Source organism: Protopterus annectens, chromosome 10.part0, assembly GCF_019279795.1.
Source record: "Protopterus annectens isolate FY-2018-M chromosome 10.part0, PAN1.0, whole genome shotgun sequence".
NCBI classification, from domain to species: domain Eukaryota; kingdom Metazoa; phylum Chordata; order Ceratodontiformes; family Protopteridae; genus Protopterus; species Protopterus annectens.
In genome coordinates this window covers 402111205-402125366 of record NC_056744.1, presented here as the reverse complement: position 1 = coordinate 402125366, position 14162 = coordinate 402111205, and the positions used below count along the sequence as shown (strand labels likewise).

Sequence of the window (14162 nt, the reverse complement as noted above, 5' to 3'; positions counted from 1 at the left end):
GACATTTTACTTGTGCCCTGTAATAGGGCATTTTACTTGTGCCCTGTAATAGGACATTTTACTTATGCCCTGTAATAGGACATTTTACTTATGCCCTGTATTCTTTTAGTGAGGAACCGCTGTGGACATTCCAATTGTTAGATATGCCTGGTTAGGTACATACCAAATGGGGCACTGTACTCAATGATAGGTCTGGTAAATGCCAAATGCAGTGGAACAATGACTTCCTTGGACCTAGATGCCATACCTTTGTTTATAAGTTGTGCAACACAGAATGATTTCCTCACTAGTGTAGACACGATAGTCAAAGGAAAGATTACTGTCTATGTGTGTCCCAAAGTCCCAGACTACTGGGTCAACTCATAGGGGTGTGTTGTCAATGTGATAGTTACCAGGGGTGGATGACTTCCCGAAGGATACTGTTATGAATTTGTTGGCATTTAGTTTTAGTCCATGGCTCTGACACCAGCTGTTTGTCTGTGTCAGCCCCTCCTGAAGAACATTTGTGTTGGTGTGGGATTCAATGACAGCTCCTAATTTGCAATCATCTGAAAATTTAGTCAGCCAGAGAACACTGACATTGGCCTTAATTTCAGAGAAGTAAATGTCATAAAGTAGCGGTCCAAGGACTAATCTCTGAGAGACTCCACTTGTGACTGCCCTCTTTAAAGAGGTGTACTCCCCAATTCAAACTTTCTGGGTCCTGTCTACGAGCCAGTTGGCTATCCACCAGATGACATACGAGTTTGTACCTAACCTCTTGAGTTTGTCAAGAATGCCCAAGTAGGGTACTGTGTCAAATGCCTTGGCCAGGTCAAGATAAGCAGCGTGAACAATTTTTCCCTTATCTGGGCTGGGTCCAGTATCTGGAGGTTTACTGTATCATTACTGATTATTTCCATGATAATTCTTTCCATGGCTTTGGATATAAGACTAGTGAGACTTACGGGTTTGTAGATGGCCCACCTCTGTGCAGAGGGATGACTGTTGCTGTTCTCCATTCGTGAGGCATGCAGCCTGTTTGTAGACTACAGTTAAATAGCAATTCCAGATGACCTGATAGGTCATGTTTCATGCTACTTAGAAGGCATCTTGGGATATTGTCTGGGACAACTGATACAGGGTTCTTGGCCTTAGAGAGAGCATTAAGGACCTGTTTCCTAGTGATAGCAGGGGGAGTTACATTTGATGGTATTTCCTGAGGGAAGGTTGAGGGGGGGAGAGAGGGGTAAAGATGGAACTGAATTTATTGGCCAGTAGGTTTGCTACATCTTCTGGCTCAGCATAAGTGGCTCCATTTACAATGAGCTCTGCACACAACTGTGCATTGCTTTTGAGGTTGCAGACATAGCTAAAGAATGCCTTGTGGTTGTCCTTGGCCTGGGAGGCCAAAATTACATCAAATTTGGCTTTGGTCGACTTTATTTATCCTCTTGAGTTGTTTGCTTAGTTTGATGAGAGTGCTTTTATCTTGCTGGGTGCGGCACCTCCTAATTTCTGCCATGATTTTCTTCCTTCTGTTATACAGCCTATTGATTTTGTGACTCCACCAGGATGGCTTGTTTTTGAGTTAGTTCTGTACTTCTTCATGGTGGGTACAGCTGCCTCTATGCAGCTATTAACATGCTTGTATAGGGCTCTGTGAACAGTTCTGCATAGGCAGCAGTATTCTCAGGATTTATAGGGGCTTGACATTTTGCCAGCTTATCACTTAATAGCAGGAAGTAAGCTTTAGAGTAGTTCCTGAATATTCCAGGGTTACTTGGGGGTCCAGGTTTTATTTTTACTTCAAAGGAGACCATTTTGTGATCTGGCCATACCAGGGATCACATTACACTGGAGGGTGTGCAGCGCTCACCCATATTAGTGAGGACCAGATCCAGTATGGCTGCACTCCTGGCAGCCATGGTGTATTGATAATCTGGTTCAGGGAGTTTGTGTTTACAAAGTCCAGGAATCTCTGTGTCTGTACATTTGGTGTCATATAGGATTCCCAGTTAATAGTGCAGTAATAAAAGTCACCCATAAATATGGTAAAGGGTTGGATGGTGAGCGTTTCCAATAAGTTTAACTACATGATATGGGTTTCCTGGGTCATAGAAAGCATCTATAGCTTGCAAGGAAGTGGGACTGGATTTTGCTTATGATAATTTGAACATGGAGTAGCTCAAGTGTATTGTCCTGTTTGACCAGCCTTGAGGTACATTTATTTTTTTATGTGAATCAAGACACCTCCACCTTTAGTCCCTATCTGTGTAGTAGCTGGTCTAAATGTGTGGAAGGCATGATAACCTTGCACTGTCAGTGTGCTCTCCATGGCTTTAAACCAAGTCTCAGTGACCGCACAGATGTCAACATTTTCTAGGGTGAAGAGAGCTTCTAGGGAGTGGAGTTTTGTGTTTAGACTCCTAGCATTGAGAAGTAATACCTTTAGATTTTCTTGGTTTTGATTTGCTATGCCAGAAGAACTTTCAGTTTGGCATTGCCTAAAAAAGGCATTATGGGGGAAGACAATGTTTTGGCTAATATTCAAAAGCCTAAAGGGGAAAGGTGCAGACCATCCCTGGCAAAGCAGCGAGGTCTGTTGACCATCTCCTTCCATGCTGAAAAATACTGCACCCGCTTAGAATGACACCAGAAACTAAGCCAATTATTAAAGTCATTCATTCATCTTTTGTTCGTATTGTGGCATCATCCCTGGAGAAGGTAACATGCTGTTCAATGTTAGGCTCACACTAGCCTGGGACACATATTCCAAGAGCTCCATGATGTCTCTCTTTATATAGTCTATGGAGGTACTTCTCAGGTCATTTCCACCCACATGGACTATGACTGAGACATATTGGTACTTGTGGTCCAGTGACCTGAGTACATGCGTAATGTGGAGGATTCTAGTCCCTGATAAACAAATGACAGTGACTTTCTCCTTACTCAGCCTGGTGAGAGTGACATCAGTGTGTTTCATGATGGAGTCTCTAATGACCAGAATATTGGACTGTGTGGTGGCTTGCTTTATGGGCTTAGAAGTAGAGACTCCATGAGATGTGGCTGTATGTGTTGATGTGGATGTTATTTTGAAAGTGTGGATTCGGGGCTGCTAAGGGTATTTATTATGTGTACTTCGTCTAGGAGGTGTTTGGGGTTTAGGAAGGTTACATTTAAGTGCCTCACCATATGTGGGTATATATATCTGCTTTGAATTGCATGTGATGGGTGCAGCCTGTGTACTACTGATAACATTATTGACATTAGGAGTACTTTTATGTGAGAGTTTTGCATTCAGTGACATTGTGTAAATACATCTCCCACATACCAAATCAGTTTGTTTGAGAATTACCTGGTTGTCAGTAAACATGAGGCAATTTCTACATTGCTTCAGGATACCCATATCCACCAAGTTGGTAACGCAGATAGTGGAAAAGTTCATATCCAAGACAACAGACCCTTTTTTATTGATTAGACAGTTGAAGTGAGAATATAAAGCAATGTTAGGAGTATCTGAGCTTGTTCTGTTTGCAACTAGGTATTGCTGAAATTTCAATTGTGCTTTTATAGGAAAAATGTCAATCAAGGTGTCTGTGTCTATACAGGACACTTCAAAAAGGGTCCCTGCACGTAGGTAATTGCACGGCTCCAAATGACAAAGCTAAAAGAAATGATGAGCCAGCAAACTGTGTGCTGTGAAAATATATAAAAATATATATTTATTATATTACATAAAAAGAACAAAAAAAGTTATTTTTATGTAATATAATAAATATATATTTTTATATATTTTCACAGCACACAGTTTGCTGGCTCATCATTTCTTTTATACAGGACACTGCCAAACACTTGACAGGAACTAATAAGTAGACCCTGATAATTTAAGGATGAAGTACTTAGGCAGATATTCTGAAATTAGAAACAAATCAGCCAGTACTTACTGAAAACAAAGAATCAGCTTGTCAAGAATGATGAAATGAAGGAGGTCACGTGAATGGCTACTGCCTGCCTCCTACTAGTGCTGGTCTCACCACAGTTTCACTCTGCTGGTATAGAATGCTCCTTTGCTTCTTCTCTCACCAGAAGCAAAACAATAGCACCAATCCTAAGATTAGAAGCAGGCCACAGCCTGTTTGGTGATCCATAGTCTTGTCTCAGATGATGCAAGAGTCTGTAGGCTTGTTGTAGCCTTGGTAGATGCCTTGAATAGCAGCCAGACCAATCAGAAACATCAAGCACAGACACGCTTCCCAATCAGAAACAGTCAGGAATCAATGCACTCTGCTCCTTCTCCCACCAGGAGCAAAATATAAGCACAAATTCCAAGCTGCCGCCTATGAAGCAATTGTTAGGCTTTCCAGTGATCAGCAGTCTCCAGGAAATAATGTCCCTTTGCTCCTTCTCTCACCAGGAGAAAACAGAAGCACTAATCCCAAGATGACTACTGACATGAAGAATGTGGGCTCTCCAATAATTGGTGGTCTTGCAATAGATGTTGCAGATTTTAAAAGTAAAATGGAAAAAAATGGGTTAATATCCTAAGCACTGTGGTGTGCAGTAGGCAGTTAAACATGGAAGAGGGTGTAACTTAAGCTTTAGCTAGTTAAGTGGAGAGCCAGTAATTTTAAAAGAGCAAGACAGATTGAAAGCGGGGGGCACTTTATATTCTGGTTCTATGAAATAAAGTGGGATGGCCAATAAATTTAAATAGTTGAAAGAAAGGTAGTGATTTCAGAAAATGATAATTCTGTGCTTACTCTCAATAGCCAATGAAAGGGGAGAGGGAAGGAGACGTGGTCAAATTAACACAAGGGGCAGGCAACTAGAAAGACAGTCAGGGTGGAAAAAATTTCTAAGTGACACAACAGACACAGCTGTTGTCTCTTTCCATTAAAAGCAGAACGTAAGTAAAATACAGTGTAAAGAAAATAAATCACAATATACAAAATAAGAAAATAAATCACAATATACAAAATAGAAGAAGGCAAAAGCAAACTAACCTTACCCTCACAGCAAGTTGTGGCAGACTCTGGGTGAGCTTTTTAAATATTAATAAACAGCAAATCACAGAAATTGTGCACTCATTTCCATACATGGGATTAATTCCTATTTCATAAAAAACATGGTTTGTTAGCCAATTAGCCAGGTTGATTTTGTAGTTCATTTGGAATTGTGACTGACTGAATGACAAATTTAGATTTAAACACATACATAAGAAAAACAAGCCAGTTTAACCAGAAGTAGTAAGGATTTAAATCCTTAACTAGAAAACATGTTTATTTTTTATTAGGCTGTCTAAAATGTACATAAAGGCAGTATCTAGGGCTGGGGAAGCCATACTGATAGTTGAATACATTTCATGAATAAAAGTTGGCCTGTTTCTACTGTAAAATTGTATTATTTTATAGCAAGTTTCTGTGTTTTTATGAGAACATTTTTAATTAGAACCCTAGCATTCAACATTCTGACTTGCTGATAACACTTACCTAGTACATCAAGGTTAAAATTCTTCCTCTCTTCTCCTGCTAAATTTGTCACAACACAAGTATATCTCCCAGCATCATCTGTGGCAGCATGCATCAGCCGTAATGTTCGACCACCTGATTAAGAAAAGCAGATTTAGATCCATAACTTCAAATAACTTGTAAATCATAGACCACCAAATTTCACATGGCCGAATGTGAAAAATAAGGCATTATGTAGAATCATCTCTGCCATCGTTCTAGATCATAAGCCATATTATTCCTGTCAAATGCCTGAGTAAAACAAAAGTCATACCAGTATTTGCTGTGAATACTGGGTATGTTTATCTATCTCTATTAATTTATTTTATTTATTATATAATTTATTTTTATATGCATCTATATCTATATCTAAATTTGTATCACACACACACAATCATATATACACACACACACACACACACACACACACACGTAGGAGGTAACCAGAGCACCTGGAGTAAACCCACACAACCACAGAGAGGACATGCAGCCTCCACCCAGAAGACACCCTACCCAAGAATTGAACTATATAACCTCTTGTTGTGAGGCAACAACTCTGCCTGCTGCACTGCTGTGCTACCCATGCACACACACACACACACACACACACACACACATATATATATATATATATATATATATATATATATATATATATATATATATATATATATACATACATACATACATACATACACAGATATGTAGATAGAGATAGAGATATAGATATATAGCGGAAAATAATGCAGCTGAGATGACGTTCATTTTATATAAACACAGTTTTATTTAAGTAAGGCAACAACACAAAGACAGAACCTTCTAAGAAAATTCACTTCTACTGTCTTTATCAAAATAACAGCAACAGTACCCTTAAAGTTAGCTGATAAGGTTGAAGTGTACAATACCAGACTTTCTTCCTTTGAGTTACTCAAGTAAAAAGGTACCAGGTGTCCCTCTGGTGATTCGTCTTGTAGAAACACCTCTCCTCCAGATCCAATGCTCTAGTCTCCAGCTTCCCTTTTCCAAGGGTTGTTTTCCTCTGATTCCCAATCTGGCTTAGTCCCTCTTTTATATACCCATTCCCTCATTATTATTGACACCTGGTTAATGATTCTGTCATTCACAGGTACTTCTCTTTAAGACATACTTTACTGTTTGTTTACCTTCACTAAACAATTTACATTCATATCAAATTGCAGAAGGCAGTTTTGGTGATCAACAAAACAACTTTCACCGAACCTCCTTTTTTGCAGGAGGCATTATTGTGGATACGTTTTCAAAAATGCAGACAAATGCCATGGGCATGCTACTACCAGTTCACAATCTAATTGTGATGAAATACAAAGATCATGATGTTATAATCATGCAGCCGTCCCAGAGAAGGCCAATCATTACTCTGTCATGAAGTCTATCATACAGAGAGCTCAACTGGGACATGATCTAACATCTGAAATAAATGAAGATGTCAGTGTCATTGCTTCCTGCAGTTTACCCAGTGTACTTACTCAGAGGAGTCTAAGCCAGACTGTTAAGACAGTTTGCTGTAAAGTTGTGAAAAGCAGGAATATTTCCCTGGCATCTTTACTGGACATTGACTCCTCTGACTTCCCACTGACAGAAGGAATCTTAATATTTTCAAAGGAAACACTTGCTGAATTACAGGTGCTTATGCTTACCACTCAGCAACATCTGATAGGTTCATAGGTAATTACTAGGCTAGCTGCCCCTGTGGGACATTTTAAGCATAGACAATTTACTTCTCAAAGGTGAGAATCAGATCCTGTACCTTGTGTGTGTAAGGCAAACAACTTAATCATTGCATCAACCACCAACCTCCAATAGATAAGTCAAATAGATTTGGCCACTGCACCACTATGGATCTGTGATGGCATAGTGGGGAAGCTGATGGGGCAGCATTACAGTATTCATGGTGTTGTACAACATCACTGCGTACTATGCAGCCTACCATTTACTTACTGCTTAATGTCAAGGAAGGTTTACACTGCATACATTGTAATTACTTACATACATACATACATACAAATGTTTCAAGCACGGGCATTAATGCCCTACTAGCTTGCCAATATACCAAAACACTTGTTCCCATGATAAATGTCCAGGCTGTTCTTAAAAATATCTAAACTAGTACTTGCTTTAATGTAATTTGGTAGTCTGTTCCAAGCATCAGCTACTCTGTTAGAGAACCAATCAGTACACTTCTCATTCCTACAGAATATTCTACATAGGTAGTCTAATGATTCTCTAGTACTTTTTGATAACCCCAAACATTCCCAGAGGTAGTTGTCCCTAAATGCCCTATATACCTGAATAAGATATCCTCTTAAATATCTGTAAGAGACACTGTACAAGTTCAGATATTTTAGTCTTTCATAATAACTTAGATTTTCACATCCATGGATGCCCTTGGTATATTTCCACTGTACTCTTTCCAGTTTATTCATGCTTGTTTTCCTATAGAGTTTCCATATTGTTATTCCATACTCAAGTTTGGGTCTAATGTAACTAACAAACAATTACTTCATTATGTTTGATTTCCTAGACTTTATAAATCTTTTTATCCAACCTATAGTTCTATAACTATCATTAGCCAATTGGTTGATATGATTAGAAAAACTCATAGCTGAATCTACCCATATACCCCAGGTCCTCAAATGAGTCTACAGTCTACTTGATCATTTGGGCATTGTGGTGTTATCTTGGTTCATTTTGGTGAATTTACGGACTACCTTAACAAAGGGTATGAGGTATAACTTTCCAGCTGCTAAGGCACATTGCTGTTTTTTCCACTTTGGAAAAAAATATTTGGCATAAGACTCAAGTCATGTGGCTTATCAGATCTGTATGGGTAAAACATTAAGTTAAGCTTATTGATATTGCCTTTCTTACTCCTTAGGAAATAGGGCATGTCTTTTAGGTATGTAGGTCTAAAATGTCTAACTATTTCCTGCAGGGTGTTTATTTATTTTCAATTGTTAACTGGGAATGATCCATCTGGGTATATGCAGTGCAGATCTGGGTAGAAAAGATCCATCAAATTAAAGAAAGAACAAAATAATCTAACAATAGATAATAAACTATCTTGAAGAATAAAACAATCTACAGTAAACAGTTAACATTGTGGTAATCTATCAGATTACACAGGATACCTCTGAGAATTGGAAAGTCTTACAAATACAAAAACTCCAGCAGTTAGTAAACAAGTCTGAGTACATAGTAAGATGAGAATCTTTGGGATATGACAGTTTTTTTTACTCGAGGTGTATTATGTTTTTGTATACATATAAAATAGAATTTAACAGTATATGTGTGGTACAATATAACTCTTTAGACAGTGTTTAAACCATTGTAATCAACCATCTGGCGTTTAAGATTAGGCAGAATTGCTAACAGAGATATAACTCATGAACTAGAAGAAAAAATATGTTGTGACACAGTTAGAAAAAGAAAAGAAGAATCGGAGTGTAAGTCCAGACTGGTGGAAGGAGGAGAGTTGGAAGGGACGTGTAGTATCACTGTGACCAACGGATAGGTAAGGGAGACTAATGCAGAACACGTGCACAACCATGAGTGTTGCCTGAGTCGAAGTTTGAAAGGCCTTGTTTTGTTAATTTATTTGATATCAAGGAGTAATGCTTTCTATAGCTTAGCTATGTACATGTAGTACAGACACTCACCTGCACAATTGTTAGCTTTTGCTGTCTGGATGAGCAGTTTGTCATTAGAGTGGAAGGATCCTGCAGGATAATAGAGCTGAATAATATTGTTTAAGATGAGGCACACATGAGTTAGGTGGGCAGGGGGGCTTTCACATTTATGTGTTTTGTCTGTCTGTTTGCTCCACAGACCTGAACTTTCACTGATTTGGAAACAGCTCATGAAAAGTCTGAAGGAGCTGTGGTTACAGATTGAATGGGAGCTGAAATGGAGAAAAGAGAACTGGGTTGAGACATAACTGATCCACCCACCAGAGTAACTCCTTTTTGACAAATGTCAACAGTGGGATCTGAAAAGACAAAAGGTGCTGCTGCTGGGTCCAAAGAAATTTGGGGAACCACTGAATTTTTCTCAAAGTTTATCCAGAGGAATTATGAGCAGTGCAGAGGCCATGAAACCCAGAATCCTGATATACTACCTGGCTGAAGACAGAAACTAGTTAGAGAAAATCAAACTGTTCCTTGTAAAAATCCACTCTGTCCTGAGGAAGAAAAGCCCATATTCGGGATGTATCCAGAAAGCATCCCAAAAACACTATCCTGTGAAGAGGAATGAGAGATTTATGTATGTTTATCTGGAAACCTAGACTGAAAAGGGGGTCCTTTATTCAGAAAAGGAGTCTGCAAATATAACACAGTCAGTGTGCTAGTTACTTATACAAGTAATGTTATTATTACTAGTTACTTTTCAGTGAAAGTAATATATTACTATTACTTTTGAAACAAAGTAATATATTACTATTACTAGTTACTAAGTAAAGTAACACGTTACTTTTACATAAGTATAATTTATCGATTGAAAGTATTGAGATTTACTCACAGAAGTAAGCACATGCATATAAGAGTATTATTAAAGTTGTATACACAATGTTACAATGATGATGAATAGCATTTAACAGCTGAAAAACTGTTGAAAAATAACTATGTCAAGAATCTAAATGGCAATGCTCAGATTTGCTCTCAGCTACAACAGAATGGCATTAAATATACTGTCAGATCGATTCAGTGCCAACTTCACCCCCCTCTCACCCCTTAAATGGCCCATCTCAATACCGGAAGACTGCCAAATTCCAGTAATAATGGCAACACAGGTAAAACCGCACTCTCCAAAGCTAAGAATACAGCATCCATGGGACCAGATGACATCCTAGGCTGTGTACTACATGAACTACAAAATGAACTGGCAACTCACCTAAGTGTCATGTTTAATCATACCCTCACCTCAGGCTTCGTGCCCACTGAGTGGCACACAGTTACAGTTATCCCACTCCACATGGGGGGATCCACCTTGGATCCCAGGAACTACCGCCCCATCAGTCTGACAAGCCTGATCTGCAAGGCCATGGAACATATTATCATGGAACTTATAAACAAAGACATTGGCAACCTTCAAACACTGGACCCCACACAGTTTGGGTTCGTGAAGGGCCGATCTTGTCTCCTGAACCTGACTGACTTCTTCGAATCAGTCTCCAGAGCTGTGGACAAGGGTAAGGCAGTCCACACAGCCTATATGGACCTCGCCAAAGCCTTTGACACCATCCCCCACTCTGGAATCATAGATAAACTTACTAAGCTGGACATTAATCCCTACGTCACTTGATGGGTTGCCAACTGGCTTACTGACAGAACCCACAGTGTAAAAGTAGCTGACTCCAAATCCAGCTCCAGACAAGTGACAAGTGGAGTACCTCAGGGTTCAATCCTGGGACCACTCTTGTTTGGCATCTACTTCTCTGAAGTACAGGCCAATACTAACGGACTCTGGCTAACAAAGTTCGCAGATGACTGCAAACTGGGAGCCATTACTGAATCTCCAAATTATGTGGATACTCTATAAAAAGGCCTTAAAGAAACAGATGCTTGGTGCCAGAACCATGGGCTCAAGCTCAATGCCAAGAAATGTGTAGTTATCCCCTTTGGGAAAAAATATGTACCCATGAATTACCACATAGGTGGCAGTACACTAAACACCGAAAGTGTGATAAGAGACTTAGGGACACAGGTGGACAGTGGTCTCACCTTCGATAACCACATCGCCACAATAGTCAGGAAATCCTTCTATGTGGCACCCCTTGTCACTAAGGGCTTTTCATACAGAAAAAAGGAGGTCATTGTCCCACTGTACTCATCCCTCATTAGACCCCATTATAGAATACAACGCCCCATTTGGTATGTACCTCTCAAGACACCTGCAACAACTGGAAAGGCCGCAGAAATACCTCACTAAAAGAATCACAGGCCTAAAGCAGATGCCCTATGCTGACTGCCTTAAAAAACTCCAGCTATACTCTGTCGCATATCGTCTAGTCACAGGCGATCTCTGCTTAACATAAAAGGCCATGGCAAACCCAGACCTGTTGGACATGCTACACTTAAAGAAATCCCAATCCCTCAGAGCTACACGCTCCAGGGATCTAAACCTTGTCATCACAATAAACAAAACATGCTGGAGGGATAGGTTCCTGACCCCTCGACTCCCCAGACTCTGGAATAGACTGCCCATACATGTCAAGCAGAGCACCTCTTTGGCCCTCTTCAAAAGGAACCTTGACGATTGGATGGGAGAAAGAAAATTCACCCCGGGGATCACGTCAGTTGCCCTGCTAGACAGGGGTCCAGGAAGTAAATAGTGTGGGAAGAAATAGTCAGGGAATTGTTATGGCTAGGCTTGTATAGGCCCTAGGGCTGATAGCCTAGTACTAACCTATGAACCTATGAACCTATGAACTCCAGTAGATTAATCTTTACAGCTGGGTGACACAGTGGTGCAGCGGTTACCATTATCACCTCACAGCAAGAGAGTCTCTGGTTCAATTCTTGGCTGGGGTGCCTTCTGTGCAGTCTGCATCTCCTCCCTGTTGCTTGTCTTGTGTATTCAAATAAGACGATGAGGCTTGGGTGTTCGTTTAAGATGTTTATTGCACAAAAATACATCAGGAAGGATGACTGGAACATAAAACTTAAACAAACTAGCTAACTTGACTGACTGCTACACACATACATGCTTTCACTCTAGTTGCTTACACAAAATGGCACTCTTCTTGCACGTGCTCAGTACTTACATGCACATGCCCACGAACTACAGTGGTTTTAAAGGTACAACAAACACACTATAATCTACATCCTCACTCTTTGATAATTTTGTCATGCAAATGAAAAATGGCAATAATTTTGTCATGCAAATGAAAAATTACAATCAGAAATGCATGCAAATTATATAAACACATAAACAATAACAATCATGTCCAGGTTACCATGTATTTAGGATTAGGTCTTGAGATACGACCTGATCTCTTCATATAATAATCAATACTGGGTTTAGCAACAGGGATAGTTACTGGGGAATGCTTTTCATTGGGAACTTCAGGTTCACTTTCAGGAATAGGAACAGAAGATGAATTGTTCTCTGGAATAGGAACATTCAATAGCATACTCTGAGAATTAGAGTCTCAATTACAGACAAGATGCTATAACACTGGCTCAGGCAATGGCAATAAATGTTTCCGATTCCACCTAGATTCCATTCTTTGTGACTCAATGATGTATGATCTTGGTTCCTCACATAGATGTTTCACATGTCCTACTCAATCAAAAACTGTCTGCATCCTCACTTCCTCTCCTGGTTTTGTCATAACGGAATTTCAGTGACAGATGTTTTATCATGAGTTCAGCTTTTACTGCTTTGTTGTTTTTAGCACTTGGAATCAACAAATTCTTACTGATTGGTAGTGTAGCTCTGGTTCGTCTCGACATCAATCTCTGAGCAGGTGAGTCAAGTAAATTGTCTTAAGGAATGTTCCCAAGATTAAGCACAATGAGAAAAAAAAGAAGTTAAGTCCTTACCATAACGTTCCATGTGGAGTGTTCATCTCGCCTTTGTTCTTACACACGGGTTCGGAGCTGATCCTCGGCTCCGAGTCGGCCGCATTGCAAAGCTCTGCATCTCAGAGAAGCTCGAGACCAGCCCATATCCCACAATCCTCCCTGCCATTACTCAGATCTAGTTTGCAAACAAACCAGACCAAAAATCCAACACCTCCGGTGCAAGAACTACACACTCTCTCAGGCATTCAGAGACACTCTCTCACCATAGCAATAACTAAGGGTAGAAACATATACCCCATGATACACGGGACCATATACCCTGGAAGGGGTTAAGACAAGTCGATCAGAATCTAATCCTACCCATTCTTCCAAAACACGTGGGGAGGGGAAGGGAGGGAATGTAAGAACAAAGACGAGATGAACACTCCACATGGAACGTTATGGTAAGGACATAACTTCTTTATGTGAGAGTGTTCAATCTCGCCGTTTGTTCTTACACACGGGTAGCGTCCCTATCTCCGTCACCCTGAGTGACTTACGGAAGAACGTTCCTAAGCACAGTGGAACCAAAAGATGTCCTGTCTTTGGAGACTTTGTCCACTCTATAATGAGTGATGAAAGTATGTGGCTTAGACCACGTGGCTGCTGCACAAATCGTGTTCAAAGGCAAGCGAGCTGGATGAGCCAAAGAAGTGGAGAAGGATCTGGTAGAATGGGCCTTAGGTTTGGTGGGTAAGGACTGATTTGATTTAGAGTATACAAAGGTTATACAATCAGCAAGCCATTTAGATAATGTACGTTTAGTAATTGCCATGCCCTTTTTATTGTCTGCAAACGTGACAAAGAGCTGATCTGTCTTCCTGTAAGCTTTAGTCCTATCCAAATAAAATCTTAACTGTCTGTGAACATCCAACTTGTGCAGCATATACTCCAATTTGTTAGTATGGTTCTTGAAGAAGGTAGGGAGTTCTATGGATTGCTTAATATTTGTAACTGAACATACCTTTGGGAGGAAAGATGGGTTTGTACGCAAAGAGACTCTATCTGGATGGAAAATCAAGTAAGGTGGTCTGACCGATAATGCTTGCAACTCTGACACTGTTCGAGCTGA

The 14162-nt window shown here is 40.0% G+C and overlaps 1 protein-coding gene across 1 annotated transcript in view; it reads right to left on the bottom strand.

Annotated features, from left to right (window-relative positions):
- HMCN1 (hemicentin 1) overlaps nucleotides 1–14162 on the bottom strand; it is a 5606893-nt gene that overhangs the window by 1911302 nt on the left and 3681429 nt on the right. Inside the window, exon 47 of the mRNA XM_044085314.1 lies at nucleotides 5472–5585. Within this exon, the coding sequence (XP_043941249.1) occupies nucleotides 5472–5585 (114 nt within the window). The remainder of the gene's footprint in view (nucleotides 1–5471; nucleotides 5586–14162) is intronic.